The following is an 18,546-nucleotide window of genomic DNA, read 5'->3' on the forward strand; positions in this document are numbered from 1 at the left end:
TCTTGTTTAATCAGATTGGATGATCCACTACTCCGGACAGTTCTGACTTTGAATATGTGGACAACTACAAATACCTAGGTGTCTGGCTAGACTGTAAACTCTCCTTCTAGACTCACATTAAGCATCTCCAATCCAAAATTAAATCTAGAGTCGGCTTCCTATTTCGCATCAAAGCCTCCTTCACTCATGCTGCCAAACATACCCTTGCAAAACTGACAATCCTACTGATTCTTGACTTCGGCGATATCATTTACAAAATAGCCTCCAACACTCTACTCAGCAAACTGGATGTAGTCTATCACAGTGCCATCCGTTTTGTCACCAAAGCCCCATATACTCCCCATCCCTGCGACCTGTATGCTCTCGTTGGCTGGCCCTCGCTTCATATTTGTCGCCAAACCCACTGGCTCCAGGTCATCTAAGTCATTGCAAGGTAAAGCTCTGCGTTATCTCAGCTCACTGATCACCATAGCAACACCCACCCATAGCACGCATTCCAGCAGGTATATTTCACTGGTCATCCCCAAAGCCAACACTTCCTTCGGCCGCCTTTCCTTCCAGTTCTCTGCTGCCAATTCTCTGCTGCCAATTGCAAAAATCTCTGAAGCTGGAGTCTTAAAATCTCCCTCTCTAACTTTAAGCATCAGTTGTCAGAGCAGCTTACCGATCGATCATTGCACCTGTACATAGCCCATCTGTAAATAGCACACCCAACTACCTGATCCCCATATTGTTATATTATCTTCTTGCTCTTTTGCACCCCGGTATCTCTACTTGCACATCTATCACTCCAGTGTTAATGCTAAATTCAAATTATTTCGCCTCTATGGCCTATTTATTGCCTTACCGCCCTACTCTTCTACATTTGCACACACTGTACATGATTTTTTATATTGTGTTATTGACTGTACATTTGTTTGTGTAACTGTGTTGTTTTTGTCGCACTGCTTTTCTTTATCTTGGCCAGGTCGCAGTTGTAAATGAGAACTTGTTCTCAACTGGCCTACCTGGTTAAATAAAGGTGAAATAAAATAAATCGTTTCTCATGGTCTGAGAGTCTTTAGGTGCCTTTTGGCAAATGTCAAGTGGGCTGTCATGTACCTTTTACTGAGGAGTGGCTTCCGTTTGGCCCCTACCATAAAGTCCTGATTGGTGGAGTGCTGCAGAGATGGTTGTCCTTCTGGAAGGTTCTCACACAGAGGTACTCTAGAGCTCTGTCAGAGTGACCATTGGGTTCTTGGTCACTTCCCTGGCCAAGGCCTGTCTCCCCCGATTGCTCAGTGTGGCCGGGCGGTCAGATCATGAAGAGTCTTGGTGGTTCCAAACTTGTTCCATTGGAGGGCACTGTGTTCTTGGGGACCTTCAATGCTACAGACGTTTTTTGGTGCCCTTCCCCAGATCTGTGCCTTGACACAATGCTGTCTCGGAGCTCTACGGACAATTCCTTCAACCTCATGGCTTGGTTTTTGCTCTGACATGCACTGTCAACTGTGGGACCTTACATAGACAGCCTTTCCAAATCATGTCCAATCAATTGAATTTACCACAGGTGGACTCCAATCAAGTTGTAGAAACATCTCAAGGATGATCAATGGAAACAGGATGCACTTGAGCTCAATTTTGAATCTAATAGCAAAGGGTCTGAACACTTATGTAAATAAGGCATCTGTTTATTATTTTTAATAAAATAACCAATTTTTTCTTTGTCATTATGGGGTATAGTGTGTAGATGGATGAAGTATTGTTTTTATTTAATCCATTTTAGAATAAGGCTGTAACGTAAGAAAATGTGGAAAACGTCAAGGGGTCTGAATACTTTCTGAAGTCACTACATATACACACTGTACCAGTCAAAAGTTTGGACACCTACTCATTCCAAGGTTTTTCTTTCTTTTTTACTATTTTCTACATTGTATAATAATAGTTAAGACATCAAACTATGAAATAACACATATGGAATCATGTAGTAATCAAAAGAATAGTTAAACTACTCTACGTCTCACAAACACACAGCGTTTGGAACCAAAAATCTCAAATGTGGACTCATCAGACCAAATGACAGATTTCCACTGGTTTAATGTACATTGCTCGTGTTTCTTGGCCCAAGCAAGTCTCTTCTTATTGGTGTCCTTTAGTTGTGATTTTTTTTGCAGCAATTTGACCATGAAGGCTTGATTCACACAGTCTCCTCTGAACAGTTGATGTTGAGATGTCTGTTACTTTAACTCTGTGAAGCATATATTTGGGCTTTAATTTCTGAGGCTGGTTACACTAATGAACTTATCCTCTGCAGCAGAGGTAACTATGGGTCTTCCTTTCCTTTGGCGTTCCTCATGAAAGCCAGTTCCATCATAGCGCTTGATGGTTTTTGCGACTGCACTTGAAGAAACTTTCAAAGTTCTTGAAATTGTACATATTGACTGACCTTCGTGTCTTAAAGTAATGCTGGACTGTCGTTTCTCTTTGCTTATTTGAGCTGTTCTTGCCATAATATGGACTTGGTATTTTGCCAAATAGGGCCATCTTCTGTATACCACCCCTACCTTGTCACAACACAACTGATTGGCTCAAACGCATTAAGAAGGAAGGAAATTTCACAAATGAACTTTTAACAAGGCACACCTGTTAATTGAAATGCATTCCAGGTTACTACCTCATGAAGCTGGTTGAGAGAATGCCAAGAGTGTGCAAAGCTGTCATCCAGGCAAAAGGTGGCTACTTTGAAGAATATCAAATACATTTTGATTTGTTTAACACTTTTTTGGTTACTACATGATTACATGAAACCAAAATCAGTCTTCTTTTCGATTTACAGAGACTCATTCATTCTGCTTGTTCTTTGGAATTTTTCAAATGGAGTAACAATTCCACATTGAACACTGTATGGTGATGAAGTGCGCCCACTACATCTGTTTGGTGAGTAGGCCCAGGCTTAATGATTCTGATGAACATACTTTATCAAACTAATGTTTTCAGTGTGGAACCTGTCTATGTTTAGGGGGTTATAGCCTAGGCTAACCAATTATAAATTGCACTAGCAGTTCGCAAAGTAGCCCAAATGGAAAATAGATTGTTGTTGGAACACATTTCCCTATCAAACAGTCCATTTTGAATTTGTGATAAAACTGTTGTCATTTTGCAAGGACTGTAGCTCGTGTATCAACATTAGTTAGATACGTTTTATAGGCATTCATTTTTGTAGGCCTACGGAGGCTTGTGCGTACTCAGCAGCATGCGTGTGTAGAGGGAGTGATTAGAACGCAATTGAGTGAGAACTGTGTGATGCTTGGATTGGTTGCTTTTTTGTTGTGCCCGCAACATTTCAATTTTTGGGGAACAAAATTTCACTTGCACATTCGGGCAGCCACAAAGCACATTCTACCAAATAGTTTTACAGTACTTGAACAAAAATGTGATCTCTGGTTAAAGATTGCATTTTAAAGTCAGTTTGAGTACTCAAGTACTCACACACATTCCTTGTGAACATGAAATTGTGTAAAGACAACCATTCTTTGACAAACTAAAGATTGGTTTCTAAAATGGTTTGGTGGGGTTTTAGGGATTGAGGTGTACAAGGTCAAATTCACAAAAAGGGAAGCTAACAAGTCTTTATGAGAGTGTTTTGAAGCCTGGCCTCGGTTGCCTATGGTTTCTGTGGGTGTCATGGGAACTGAATAGATTTCTTCCACTTGAGCAGAACGCTGATGTACAGGACCAGAGAGCTCTCAGCAGGACAGCAGGCCTAATCCACCACTACCAACCAATCAGCAAGCAGGGATCAGTCCAATCAGAACTCCATCAAAGGAGTTGGGAAGTCAGTCCTTGGTAGACAGTGGGGTTCACCTAGGTAGACAGTGGGGTTCACATGATGCTCCTGTAGAGGGCATTTTAGCAGGGTAGGAGGAGTTGGGAGGTTTGATTCTCCGACTGTGGAAGTAGTTTGTTAGATCACGCTAATCAGTGGGCTCACTCATTAAATCAGCCGATCATGCTTGGTTAGTGATGTTGGGCATTTCCATCAAAAAGGACCAATTAGCACGAACATGTGAAGTTCATAGGCGCATATCAAATTGGGTGGCAAATGAAAGCGAAGAGTCTATAATTTGGGGAAATGAAGGAATAGATAAACAAACAAAACATTTTGGCCATAAGTAAAGGCTTTCTGGATAAACAGATGGAAAAGGGGTCTAAGAAAACATCTACCGGAAAGTCTTAAAAAAGGTATCAGAAATACATTAAAACACAATAATGTTGACGTAAAGACCCCTGACAGCTAATATCAACACATATTTCATTTTGGAGAACTTGTTTACCTTCTGTAAGTTAAAGAAATGTAGCCTTTTTCTTGTAATTCCATTACGAAAAAACCCACAGAAGTAACAAGTAATGGTAGACCTACCAATTAGTTATAGTGATGCAACAACACTCCCCTTCTGGATACAGTCCCCCTAACGCCCTCCACCAGGCAGGCGACCAGACCACCTCCCCTAAAACGGTTCACTACCTCTACTGTCCACAATCCTCATCAGAACCTTCGCAGTCTGACCTCACTGTCAAGACAGCCAATGAGAGGGTCTGACAACCCTGTAATGGACAGACTGAAGCTCAAACACAGCATGATAGCTGATTTAATTCTTTAAGCTCCCACAATATTGTCCATTATCCAACACCAAGCATGGAAGCAGAGGCAGTTGGTAACTGCCACCTCTGAATATAGACTCAGAGACTAAATAGACAACCCATTTGGGCACTGGAGTGATGGGAGAGTATCAAAATGGTTAGCTTTTGGATGTGTTCACACGTTTTACATGAACGTAACTGTGGGCTGGATCATTAAGGGCTCAGACACACCAATAGCTTTTGCTGGCCGAGAGTACTTAGTATCTCTGAATGTAATTTGAGAACCAAGTGCGCACCGATTTTACATGTACAATGGCTTGAAACTGTTTGGCAGTCAGACATCTATAGAGGTTGGTTCTTAAAAAAAAAAGATAGGCAGATGAACGCTAGATCCACATTCGGTGTAATGTGTGCAAGCGTACATGATCCTGTAAGGAGGGCAAATTGAGGCAGATTGGTTGTGGACAATGTGCACTTGGCCTCCAGCAGGGTGAAGGGGTTAATGGCTTGGTCCCATTTTTGGGAGACAGCTGCTGTATGAGATTAAGCTCAAATTAACATGAGCACTTCATATATCACACAGTGAGCCAACGTAGCCCTTCTGTTGAGCCTGAGGAGGGATGACTGTGGAGAGAGCATGTCCTAACTCCTACGCAACAGATTTTTACATATATCTCGGAATGATGTAAAGCCAAATCAATTGCACAAAATGATTTCATTTGTTCGACAGAATTATAAAAAGTCTATGATGAATGCTGCCAAATCTTCTTGTTCCACAATACAGCTGTAACTGTTGCCAAATAGATTAGTCGTCTTTGGTCTTAGTGTCTGCATGCACGTACGTGTACACAAGGATGGTGTGAAATGAGGGGTTATAAATATACAGAAATCTGATACAACCCTGCAATCAAAACAATCAAGTGTAATTACTGGATATCCGTTTTCTCCTCCAATAGAGCAAACCAAACAGTATTTGTCATGAGAAAATGCATGAAGAACAACAGAAACACAGCCCAGACTCCCATCTTCTTCAACATCCAGACATTCAGGAAAGGAGAGGGTCTCCGGATCTCAATGTCAGACCCAGGCATTTTAATCCAGATGATTTCTGGAGCAGCCACATAATGCAGGGTCTCACAGCCCAAGAAAAGACAACAGTGGACAACTCTCCTCTGTATCAAGCTAAAATAACTCCATTCTCTAGCATTCCACAGATTGTTCCTTATTATGAGAGGGGCAAGCCAAAGAAAAGTAGAAGTGCAGTTCAAATCAATACATTTGCACATTATAAGGAAAACCTCTGTCGGCACTTTAGTAAAGAGACATTAGCATGCAGAGACGTTACTAAGCATGAGGCTGGTATTCAAGAGTTCTGATACGTATTCAATATGGATGTGATTTGGTACTGAGGGATGCAGGCGTGATGATGATCATCAATGTCACATTACTCAAACGGATGACTAGTTAACCTGACAAACATCAGCAACAGCAGTAATTTAGAGATTTCTTTTAGCAGAGATTCTTAAATAGTGACCTACTCCTTATAATAGCATTGAAAAACCTCCATTTGAATGTAAATAACAGATGTGACCTTGTTAAAAAACGATTTCCCTTGCATGCTGTGAAAATAATAAAAAGTATTTTTTTAATCTATAGAATCTGATTCTGCCCAGTCCTTCTTGGCATGGCTGATAAAGTGGCCACTTAATGAAAACACTCCACCTAGTTTAATTGGAACAGCTGAAAGAATAAGATTGATGCTACCTAGATGGCCAAGCTCGTCATTGTCCAGAATAAACCATCTGGCTAGTTAGCTGGAAGGCCTAGTTGGTGTTAAAAACCATTAGAGTTTCAGCACTTCACACACCGTGTGTTAACTAGGAACCCTTCCCCCATTCTTAGTACCAAAGCCTTAAGCCCCAATGCTGACATTCTACCCTCCTTGATAGGAGCCCATGAAACCAGGTCACTGTGTAATATCTCTATGTTTTGATGCTAAATTAGTGCAATGTAGCTTGCAAGTAAGCAATCTGTTAAATAAACATATGTTGCTCACAGCACTAGAACACCCCAACTTGTTTACATTATGGACTTTTTAAATTAGTGGAGACTTTAAATTAAAGTTTAATTTGTAGTAGTAGTAGTAGTAGTAGTAAGGGGGATTTATTGTAGACATAACAGAAAGAGTACCCCAGCTCAGAAATGTGTGGCAATGCAGTGGATAGCTGAGCTATGAATTAAAATAAATATAATCTAAGGAGTAAAAAGTATTTGAGACAAAAACTGAGACTAAATTCTTCATCAGACTGTATATTAATCTGAAATTAACCAACTCATGCCTTAATATGGCGGTGCTGGCAGGCATGGTCAGACTCCCCTGAAGACTACAGGACCAGAACAAACAAGGGACACAAAGACAGAGGGGTACAGACCCAGACAGAGCCCGCTAAATTCCCCACCCCATTGTCTGCAGTGATAGTGGGGGACAATACAGGACGACCTTGCAATGTGTGCTAACGCCAACAGCCCTAACTCCTACCCGAGCCATGCATCAGCCCTAATCCCAAACACTGGGATGATGTCATCCCCCTCACATCCAGACCATCAGAGCAACAAGGCGGGGAGGGCTGGGGGGGGGGGGGGGGGGGGGGGGGGTTGAGAGAGAGAAAAAGAGAGAGAGAAAAAAGAGAGTCCCACATAAGGAGATGTTCTGATAGAGAAAGCAGCCAACAGCAGGGAATCACATACCACCTCCACACATTTGTGTCACAAATCAAAGGGCTTAGACAACACAACCTGCCTACCATGTGCTTTACTCTGGTAAGGTTTTCACAGAGCAGTTACAAAACTCTGAGCTGTTGACATCCATCAAACCCTAGCTCCTGTTCTCTCACCGTCAAAGAGGTATTGGTTGAGCAAATAGTGCCTAGGTTTAGTGAGAAAAGTTAACGTCACCTTTTATAAACTTAAAGCAATCCATTGTTATTGGCACCGGCATAAAGTTATCATCAACGCATACACGTTATTTCTGAGTAACAAAATTGTAACCTCACATAAGCAGAATGGATAGTGTGTCAAAATAGTTTGTCCAATAAAACAAAGGTCAAACGGTGAGAGAGAACAGTCGAGCAGTCAGACAGGTCACTGTGGCTGGCCTCACAGACCCCGTGTCCAAAGCAAGACTCATTGGGTCTATCCTTCACTGGGGAGCGGGAGAGTGTGACAGTCGGCTCAAAAGTTGCACTGTTGCACTTTAGAATTTATGTGCTGCCCCTCCCCCCATCTTCCCTACACAAAGGGACCCTCCCCCTTGTCCCCACCCACCAGGAATTTCTCAGGCATTGCTGGGGTTACCATGACAACTGGGTGCTTAACAAAGCATTTATTTTAGGCATTCTTCCTTTCACAGAGGAGAGAGGGAACAACAGTCAAAGGAAAAAGGGGGAGAAAAGAAAGAGGCTGGAGGAGCTTGAAAGGATGGGGAGGGGGCAGTTGAGAGGTTGCTGCGGGGGTGAGAATCATGGATAGAAGAGGAGGATTGGATGACTGACGAATAAAATAGGGACAGAATCCAGGGAATAGGTGATGTTAGAGGAAATAGCAGATAGAGTAGGTGGACAAAGTGCTACATTCATTTCAAGCAGGGCTGTGACTAATGTTTTCTTGGGGGAGAACAGAGGTATGGAGAGAGATAAAGGCCCATTACAGACAAGTCAGCACAAACATACACACAACAACAGACTACATCATGGAAATTGTATGGCATATTGAGTGGTAGTATATGTAGGCCAAGGGTATTTCTGGGTATTAGCACGTTCTCAACTTTCCATTAACCATGTCCGCGTTGCCATTGGGAGAAACCCATTGGCTTCAAACACTAAGCAAAGGGCGAGATTAAAACTGATCTCAGTGCTACTCTTGTGCAGCCATCCATATTTCAGCTAATACAGCCAGACCCTGTCCCCTGGCAGAGACCAGCCACAGAGAAAGTCCATCCACAGACAACAGCCTAGTCTTAATACACTGTCATGTAATTACACAGACTGGGACAGCGCTGATTTAGATGTGATGGATGAGAGTGGCTTCCTTAAACTTTAAAATTCCACTCTTGTCCTGTTGTGTTGTGCGGTGGATGGTGACAGTGGGAAAATGAACGCCTTACAAAACAACATTCAATCACACAGAATATGGATTGCCTGGGCCTGGCTTTGTGGGAGTTGGGAGAACTCTCACATTCAAATCAGAAATTTGAACATTTAAAACAAGTTGCCCATTGTAGATTCACTTAGTCTTCTTAAGACAGGCTTAATTAAAAGAGAACCAATGTAACGTTATGCTATGTTTACAAGGTCTCAAAATATTTACATGTGTAATTGTCTTGAAATAAGATTTGTGAGCAATAATCACAAATGCAAAGCAAAGCACTATGGAAATAGATTCTAGTGTCAACATGAATCTCAGTCCTAATTCAGATCCAATTTCTTAAACTTTACCTTAATCCTTGTGGAACTGATTAGCATGCTGTCTGATGGCATAGGGAGTTGACCAAGGGAGGTAATGAGAACAGTCAGAGGTCAGGGGTCAATTGTGATGGTTCAGAGGGGTTGGTGAGAGGAGAGGAGTTGCCCTATGGAGAATCCCTAGTATACTGACTACTGATGATCTAACCAGTGACAGTACCTCCTGGCCAGAGACCACCTAGGTAGACAACATAGCATGCCTGCTACTATTAGCATGTCATTTGTGAGCTACTGCATGTCCTGCCATGGGCTGAGGCAAATCAAGCTCCATGTTCAGTCAGAGGGGAGGGCTTGACCATTTAACCTCCGTGCTGATAAATATAACTGTGGGCATGTGCAGTATTCTGACTACCAAGGCTTCATGGAATTTCATCAAAGGAACAAACATTACAAGGTAAATACCATGGTGTTTATTCTAGAACAATCTTCAGGTAAGTAGACTGAGGGAGATTATTCCATCAAAGGATGAGAGGAAGGAGGCTAAATCCCCAGCATCAAAAGCACACACACGTTAATGCGAGCTCACACACACAGGAGGCAGCATTAGATCAGCAGTATGTCAACGCTGGAGCAACAGAGCCCAGGTTCTGCCACATCAATTACTAAACCCACTGCCTGGTACTGGCCTCCCAGCACGGTCAGAAACGTCTTGGCTGGGCTGATCTGGTGTCAGTTATGTTCCTCAGCTTAGGAGGGAGAAGACAGATCTAACAATCCCCACAAATCTGTAATCAGCTGTATTTACAACCATAATCTGGGCTGCAGAAATTCATTCAGAAATGTCTACTCCCACGGCCAGTGATATGGAACGTCTAATCCAGCACATTAGCCGGGGTATCCCTCATACCGGTGTTAATTTGCAGGGCCTACAACCAGTGCACCATGGCAGGAAAGCTGGCTCCATAATTAGCTAAGCGAAGGATTAATCATAAGTATAATTGCCAGGGCTGCTATGAGAGCAGCTACAGAGAGTGCAATATGGACCCACCATGCCAATCATAGGCTATTTAACACTGCGCCACTCCAATGAAAGTCATTGTGAAACAGTACACATAGGTATAGCTCTTATTGAACCATTTTCAGACCTTTTGATGTTCCTCTTAACATGAATATCTAGATACAGTAATAATATTTACCTGAATTGGTGCACCTTAACAGTGTAATTGTTGTGGTTGAAGTGATATGATCTGTTGTATTTCATCACAGACTAGCTGAGGCTAATGGAATCATCCATCATATGGCATCCACTCCAAATAATGGGAGGATGTTAAGTCGTCAAGGGAAGATCTCTCAGCACTGGGGCAAACATTTATTCTACAGGCAGGCACCCTCTCCATCTCCTCTCTCTATATTTACCTTTCTCATTACATCTGCATCTTCATGTTCTATCCATCTCACACCAACATGATTTTCGTTTGCTCTCTATTTACCCACCTCCCTCTCCCTCTTTCTCTCACCCGCAGGGGTACTGACAGAGATACCCCAGCAGGTGCGGGACGCGGAGACAAGCCATCCGTCTAATTGGTCCTTGGTAGAGTCACAGCTGTTGCCTCCAACCAGGGCCTAGCATGATCTCCTCACGCCTACCTCAAATCGACCAGTCGCCATTGTCTCCAAGAAAGACAGAAAGCTCTCTCATCTGTCACTAGGGACCTCCTCCTTTAAAGAGGCTTCAGGGAGGAGAAGTAAAAACACACCAAAAAAACAAATCGGCGCTGCAATACATTGTAATGACTACTACCCATGCTGACCTTCTAGTATCTGGCAGTCACAATCTACTCAGCCAGCCCAGCACTGTGTCTATTGGCTGATATATGAGAGGGTCAGATATTAACACACCACCTCAGAGAAAATAGTATAATAGGACCATTTTAATCCTTCTAGTTAAACGTGTTTTACCTGGTTAAATATGGACACTTTGATGTCAAATCCCTGACTGAAATGCAGTGTAACATTTAGAAGGTGCTGTTTGCACATCTCTTTAAATGAGATCCAAGGTCATGAAGGAACCAGCTCTGCAGTCTGACTCACACCGGGTAACAAATCTGTTTCTGCAGCAATTAAAGTTCAGTCACATTTTTAGAGCAAATAAAATGCTCTGTAAATTGTGCTGACAGTTGAAATGACGGGTGCCTTATGCAGACTCAATTAAAGAGAAACAAGAGGTTAGAGTAGACAACACAGCTCACTGGTTTTCATGAGCTGGCTACTACAACTCTCCAAACGTAAAATATATTTGTTTGGTGCTACACAAGACACAGGCTACTTTTATCTTTCAGTGTGTCTAAAATGAATCTAAGTTAATTACATGCCTGGGTCCAAAGTGTCTTCACAATGATGGCATAGTCCATCACGGCTTAAAACATGACATATGCCATACCTTATAGCCATAAAGCCTGTATTGTTCATGCTACACTTATTTACAAAGGTAATACAAATGCTGGGATAACAACAACTGGCACACAAGGTATGCATTGCTCATTTTGAAATTACAAATAATAATTTAAGTAAGTAGGGAAATATCCTGACAATCTGGTATGTGATACAAAATAAATATGGTCAAATGAATCCTTGTTTAACCCTCAGTTTGAAATCAACTGTCATCATCGTGCGAATATATAGATTAAAAAAACATCCATAATTGAATGAAATATTGTGAGCTAGCTGAAAATGGGGGTTTTAAGTTGGGCAATAATGGAAAATTATCCAGACCCACTGGAGTGTATTTCCCACAGGAGCAGGCTAACCGGCTGCAGACATGCAGATAAACTGCTATTTAAATTCACATTGATCTACATCAGGCCTGGGTACAGCCTGCTCTTTAACAAGATGACAAATACTATAACAGAAAAACAAACCCCAAGAAGCTAAAAAGGCACAATCTAGTCTAGAGAGGACTTCTCTCTCCAAATGAAACATAAGGCTTGAGGAGGCATACTAAGATCCTAACCTGAATGTTAATTCTAATTTATGATTAATATTGAAATAATGAAGTTGTAAAACTGAAACACTGCAGCAGAGGCCATACATAAAACAGTTTGTATGACATTCACAGTATTCAATTCCAACTGTGTCAAAAAAATTACATCTTTGGTATTGTAATGTTGAAAATTTTCAAGTGGGGAACATAAATAGGAAAAATCTAAAGAATGAGGAAGAACAAGTCTTCACTGTGCCTAACATTAACATATCAGAAAAGGGCCTACGTATTAAAAAACAATTGAGGAGAGGTTGGTCTTACCGGAGACAGATATCCTCATGGAGGCCTCCAGGGGTCTGTTGTTGTTCAGGGCCTGGCTGAGGCGTATCTCCCCAGTGCTCTGGTTCAGGATGACCAGGTTCAGCTCATTACCAGCCTCAAAGCTGTACTGGAGCTGGTCCGAGGCATCTGGGTCATGGGCAGGGATCCGCCCGATCACCCCTGTGGGGAAGCTACTGGACTTGTCAGTGACATAGTTATTGAATATGATCTGGAAATTTTTCAGCACTGGTACGTTGTCGTTCTTGTCAACCAGCTTGACGTGCACGGTGGCACGGCTGACCAGTGGGGCGGAGGTGGCCTGGACCACGATGACATACTCCGACTGCGTCTCGTAGTCGAGATCTGTCAGAACGGTTAGTTCTCCTGAGAAGATATCCAGCTGGAACACCTCTGGGATGTTTCCCTCTACTATCTGGTACATGATCTGGGCGTTGCTCCCCTCGTCTGGGTCTGAGGCAGATATGTGTGCCACTACCAGGCCTATTGGGCTGTTCTCCTCCACAAAGATGTCAAACTCATCTTTCTCAAACACGGGAGGGTTGTCGTTCACGTCTAAGATGGTCACCTGGATGTCCACGGACGTCTTGAGACCAGGAACACCTTTATCCACAGCAAAGGCCTGCAGGTTGTAGATAGGCATGTTCTCACGGTCCAGGCGACGCAGCGTTCGCACAATACCAGAGGTAGACTCAATTATGAAGTCTCCATCACCGTCCTCTCCCCCCTGGAAAGTATAGAAGACACGTCCATTGAGGCCAGAGTCTCGGTCAGTGGCAGAGACCTGGACGACGCTGGTAAACACTGGCACGTCCTCCATCACAGAGCCTAGGTAGTGGTCTCTGAGGAACCGAGGAGAGTTGTCATTCACATCATTCACCAGGATCTCCAGGTAGGTGGTGTCAGACTTCTGTGGGATGCCGTTGTCCCGGGCCGTGATGGCTAACGTGTAGGACACCTGGTCTTCATAGTCCAGCTCCATCTTTGTGGTGACAGCGCCTGTGTCTGAGTCAATGTCGAACTGGGGGATGCTGTCATCCATAAAGTAGGTTATACGTGCGTTCTCCCCGGTGTCCTCATCTGTAGCACTGATCACCACAACGGTGGTGCCAACAGGTCTGTCCTCATTGATGTTGACGGTGTAATGGGAGCTCTGAAACACGGGACGGTGGGTATTGGCGTCGGTGACGTTGACGAACACCTTGGCGGTATCGAAGCGTGTGCCGTCAGACGCGGTGACACTCAGGACGTATTGGCGCTCCAGTTTGTAGTCGAGGGGCAGGGCCAGGGTGATGAGGCCCCCTCCACTCTGGCTGGTGATGGAAAACCTGTTTCTGGTGTTACCACTGGAGATCTGATATGTCACCACACTGTTGATATCCTGGTCCACCGCAGAAACCGTCACCACGCTTGCGCCCACAACAGCATCCTCATTGAGGCGCATGTAGTATGATCTCTGGGTGAACTCTGGGTTGTTATCGTTGACGTCAAGGATGGTCATGCTAACGCTAGCTGAGGAGGACATCACCGGGTGGCCATGATCACGGGCCTCCACCCCAAAGTTGTAGAAGTCCACGCTCTCCCTGTCCAGCCCAGCGGCTACCACTATCCATCCACTGCTGTTGTTAATGGAAAAGGGTAAGTTGGGCGTGGTTTCAATGAGGCAGTACTCCAGCCTGGAGTTGTCGCCGGAGTCTGCGTCAACGGCCTGGATGTGAATGATGGAGTAACCCACCGGCACGTTCTCTAGCACAGTGGCCTGGAAGGGGGTGCTGACGAAAATGGGGGCGTTATCATTGATATCCACCACCTGCACCGTTACCAGGCCGCTGATGTTGGAGAGAGGCGGGCGTCCCCCGTCCTGAGCGCGGATGCGTAACGTGTATTCCTTGTTAGCCTCGTAGTCCAACTGACTGACCAGGTCCATCTTGCCTGTCTGGGCGTCAATGTAGAACTGGCCCCTGGTGTTGCCACTCATGATGCTGAAGTGAACCATGGAGTTACTCCCTCTGTCCTGGTCTGTGGCAATCACCTGCAGGATCTCTGTGTTGGGTGCCATATCCTCCGGAACCTGCACCACATATCTCTTTTCACTAAACTGGGGCGCATTATCATTGTCATCCTCCACAATAATGTGAACTGTTGCCGTAGCGCTGCGGGGGCTGGGGTCGCGACCCTGGTCGTTGGCCTCCACCAACAGCATGTAGGCCTCCACCATCTCTCTATCCACCGGGCCATTTGTGCGGATCACCCCTGACCTGGGGTCAATCTCAAACACATCGTTGGAGCCGTTGCTGTTGAGGACACGGTAGAGGATGTTACCATTTACCGGGGCGTCCCCATCCGTGGCCCTGACAGTCAGCACCTCGTAGCCTATCTCTAGGTTCTCCCTGACCCTCTCCTTATAGTCCTGTTGCTCAAAGACAGGGTCATGGTCATTAGTGTCACTCACTGTGATGGTGAGGGTGGCCATGGCCGTACGTCGGGGCGTGCCGTGGTCAACAGCATTCACACGGAACACATGGGTGTCCTTCTGCTCTCTATCGAGCACCTCCACAGTGGAGACAGCTCCATTGACTGGGTCCACAAAAAATAGGTTGTTAGAGCGGCTATCAAACAGGGCCTCTATGAAGTACTCCAGCCTGCCTGCCTCCCCCTCATCAGAATCTACTGCCTTTAAAACAACTACAGGAGTTCCAGCTGGCTTATTCTCTGCCACAGACACCTGGTACATAGGAGGCTGAAACTGGGGACTACTGTTGACAGCCCTCTTCCTCCTGCTCACTATGCCCGACTCAGACTGGACAGCCTGCTGTAGTAACTTCCCCAAGTGGCCCTGCTTGAAGGAACCTTGACCCACCCGCCAGTGGACTGAAATGCTGTTCACTTTAGCTTCCCTCTCATCTCCTGTGTATTGGTTACAATGTAAGTCTAGCTCAAGGAGTGTGTCGTGCTTCAAACACAGGGTCTTGGACACAAACAACTGCCCCTCCGAAAAGTAGAAGTCCGAACTACTAGTCACCTTGCAGTGCATACTGCTGTGGGTTGGAGAGTCGGGTAGTAGATCAGATACCCGGAGGAGCACAGTACCAGCCTCGTAGCATTCTAACTGATGATTATGGGCCTTAAACAAACTGATGATCTCCAAGTCCCATTGAGATTTCATTTTGTGTTTACTTGAACAGTTCCTTCCGTGAACATGCACATCATACTGGCTCGTGAGGAGGTGCCTGGACCCTGGGCCACTGTTCACGCAGTCAACAACAGTGTACACGGTGAAAGGGTTGGAGCTGAGCGAGGCACAATTTAAACTACCCGAAATGAACACAATGCGCGCGGACGCATCAGTTTCAATAAAGGTCTTTGAGAATTTAGGAGCGATTACCTGATCCAAAGTGCATGCCCCGCTCTGTTCCACACTTGCTATCACCGTCCCCGGCTCTGCATCCTCACTGATGTGTGTACTGTAGCAATCCGACAGTGAAATTATTTCAAACCAGCCGAAAATAATAAACACCAAATCCCACTTAATGACGGGCATTGCTCCTCGATAATGTTAAACCAGGTTTGAACGTAATTACCGCCGCCTTCCCTTAAACTTTCCGTCTAATCGTTCCCTTTTGTTGCAGCGTATCCATGCTTTCACTGCTCCACAGTAGCTAATCCAATTGAATCGGGAGAGAAATCGCAGTCACCTAGCCAAAGCTTCTCACCACCCAAACACGCCGAACCTACAACTCCACTCCGTTCGCGTGAATTAATGAAATGGCTCCTACTACCCTTTATGCTTGAGGCTTCTCATTATCATAAATCTATTTCAGTGTGTGAGAGAAAGAGGGGAGAGAGAGAGTGTGTGTGTGTAGCAAGGGCCGTTCTCCCAGGGGCCACACTGAGTTGTAAAGAAATATGACCGGCCTCTGTTTGGTCCCCCTTGTGGAAGACACATCTAGCTGTTTACACAGTGTTTTTGCAAAGTAGCAGTACTTGGACTGTTGATAAGCCTAAACAAATGCTGTCACTATTTAAATAACATAAGGTTAAACGTGTGAGATTCGTACAGTTCTCATCCCCCCAACACAACCCCAGGCACAGAAAGTGTAGTGTTTCCCTATGCTTATACATACCTGTCTAATACAAAAGTGATCTTACCTTATAGGCTAGTCAAATTACACTACACATCAGACCTATATGCAAAGTAAGGATTCATGCTATTCTCTAGTCCTATGTGGGTATCTAAATTCTTTATTCGAATGAGGTTAAATGGAATAAATGGCAGGACAGTGAGCAGGGGTATATCTTGTAATGTTTCATGTAAACACCATTTTTGACAGCTGTCCAGCAGATGCTGCAGACATGTTTGTATCTCATGTGGGAGAGGGGTCATGCCAAAGGCATCATAATCATCATCCTCATTAAAAGCAGAGGCATTATGCCATTTGTCTGTTATGTGCCTCTTACACAGACACGAGGAAGTATTGAGCAGCTGTGAAAGTAAATAGGCTACTCCTAGTCATTCTTTAGACTGCTATTGATCTTGTTTGTAGAATCGTTTTTTGTTGCTGAGGGTGAACTAGGTAACTGCCAAAATAAAGGAAACACCTAAGTAAATGAGGGATACAAAATATATTGAAAGCAGGTGCTTCCACACAGGTGGAATTCCTGAGTTAATTATGCAATTAATATCCCATCACGCTTAGGGTTATGTATAAAGTAGCTGGGAAGGCCATTATTGACTACCATGGCTATGCCCCCCCATAGGATGACAATAGCCACATCCACAGTGCACAAGTGGACACTGAATGGTTTAATGGGCATGAAAATGTGAACCAAATGCCATGGCAGTCTCATGGGAGATTGTTGGAACAGAGCCTGAGACACCATTCTCCACCATCATCAACAAAACACCAAATTATGGAATTTCTCATGGACGAATGGTGTTGCATCCCTCCAATAGAGTTCGTCATTTGTAGAATCCATGTTAAGGTGCATTGAAGCTGTTCTGGTTCGTGGTGGCCCAAAGCATTAGGACACTATGTTGGTGTTTCCTTTATACCACTACTGGCTTGCTTCTGAAGCTAAGCAGGGTTGGTCCTGGTCAGGCCCTGGATGGGAGACCAGATGCTGCTGGAAGTGGTGTTGGAGGGCCAGTAGGAGGCACTCTTTCCTCTGGTCTAAAACTAGTTCCCAATGCCCCAGGGCAGTGATTGGGGACACTGCCCTGTGTAGGGTGCCGTCTTTCGGATGGGACGTTAAACGGGTGTCCTGACTCTCTGAGGTCATTAAAGATCCCATGGCACTTATCGTAAGAGTAGGGGTGTTAACCCCGGTGTCCTGGCTAAATTCCCAATCTGGCCCTCAAACCATCATGGTCACCTAATAATCCCCAGTTTACAATTGGCTCATTCATCCCCCTCCTCTCCCCTGTAACTATTCCCCAGGTCGTTGCTGCAAATGAGAACGTGTTCTCAGTCAACTTACCTGGTAAAATAACGGTAAAATAAATAAAATAAATTGTGGAAGTTACCTGTATATTCACTTTACTTTCCTGCCACCTGCTGGTACATGTACATTACTGCAGACAGCAATCAGACCAATTAATCAAGTCCTAACTTCTGGTCAAAAGGTACCTGTGGAGACTGCAACAGTGTACAATATTGAGAAGGCACATACAGGTAGACCTAGTTCAGGAAGAGATCACCTGGAGTAACAATAATAATGCCATTTAGAAGATGCTTTTATCCAAAGCGACTTAGTCATGCGCGCTTACGTTTTACGTTTGGCAGGTCCCAGGAATGGAACCCACTATCCTGGCATTGCAAGTGCCATGCTCTACCAACCAAGTAACAGAAGACCAGAAAGTGATAAGTGCATGCTTACATTTACTGATGTGAGGGAAAATAACACATGCAGTGTGTGGAGCTGAACTGCTGTGCCCAGTGCCCTGATGTCACTAATAATAGCTGAAGCTGGCCATCACTGTCACAGCACAGTAACCTAACATTTTTCCATTGGTCATCTCTAGATAACTGGTTTAATTAAATCCTAATCTTTAGACAGCCCAAGAACAAGTCTGGAGCAAAAAGTTTCAACCCTGTGAGTGATGGCCATGATGCAGAAAAGAAGCAAAAGTAAAAATATTACAATAAA

General features: G+C 44.3%; 1 protein-coding gene across 2 annotated transcripts in view; it reads right to left on the reverse strand.

Annotated features, from left to right (window-relative positions):
- LOC129815564 (cadherin EGF LAG seven-pass G-type receptor 2-like) overlaps nt 1-16,302 on the reverse strand; it is a 109,801-nt gene extending 93,499 nt beyond the window's left edge. For both annotated transcript variants that reach the window (XM_055869497.1, XM_055869498.1), the window contains exon 1: nt 12,382-16,302. In XM_055869497.1, coding sequence (XP_055725472.1) covers nt 12,382-15,940 — 3,559 coding nt within the window. In that variant the 5' untranslated portion in view covers nt 15,941-16,302. The remainder of the gene's footprint in view (nt 1-12,381) is intronic.
- Between the last annotated feature and the right edge of the window lie 2,244 nt (nt 16,303-18,546).

This window comes from Salvelinus fontinalis, chromosome 18, assembly GCF_029448725.1.
Source record: "Salvelinus fontinalis isolate EN_2023a chromosome 18, ASM2944872v1, whole genome shotgun sequence".
NCBI classification, from domain to species: domain Eukaryota; kingdom Metazoa; phylum Chordata; class Actinopteri; order Salmoniformes; family Salmonidae; genus Salvelinus; species Salvelinus fontinalis.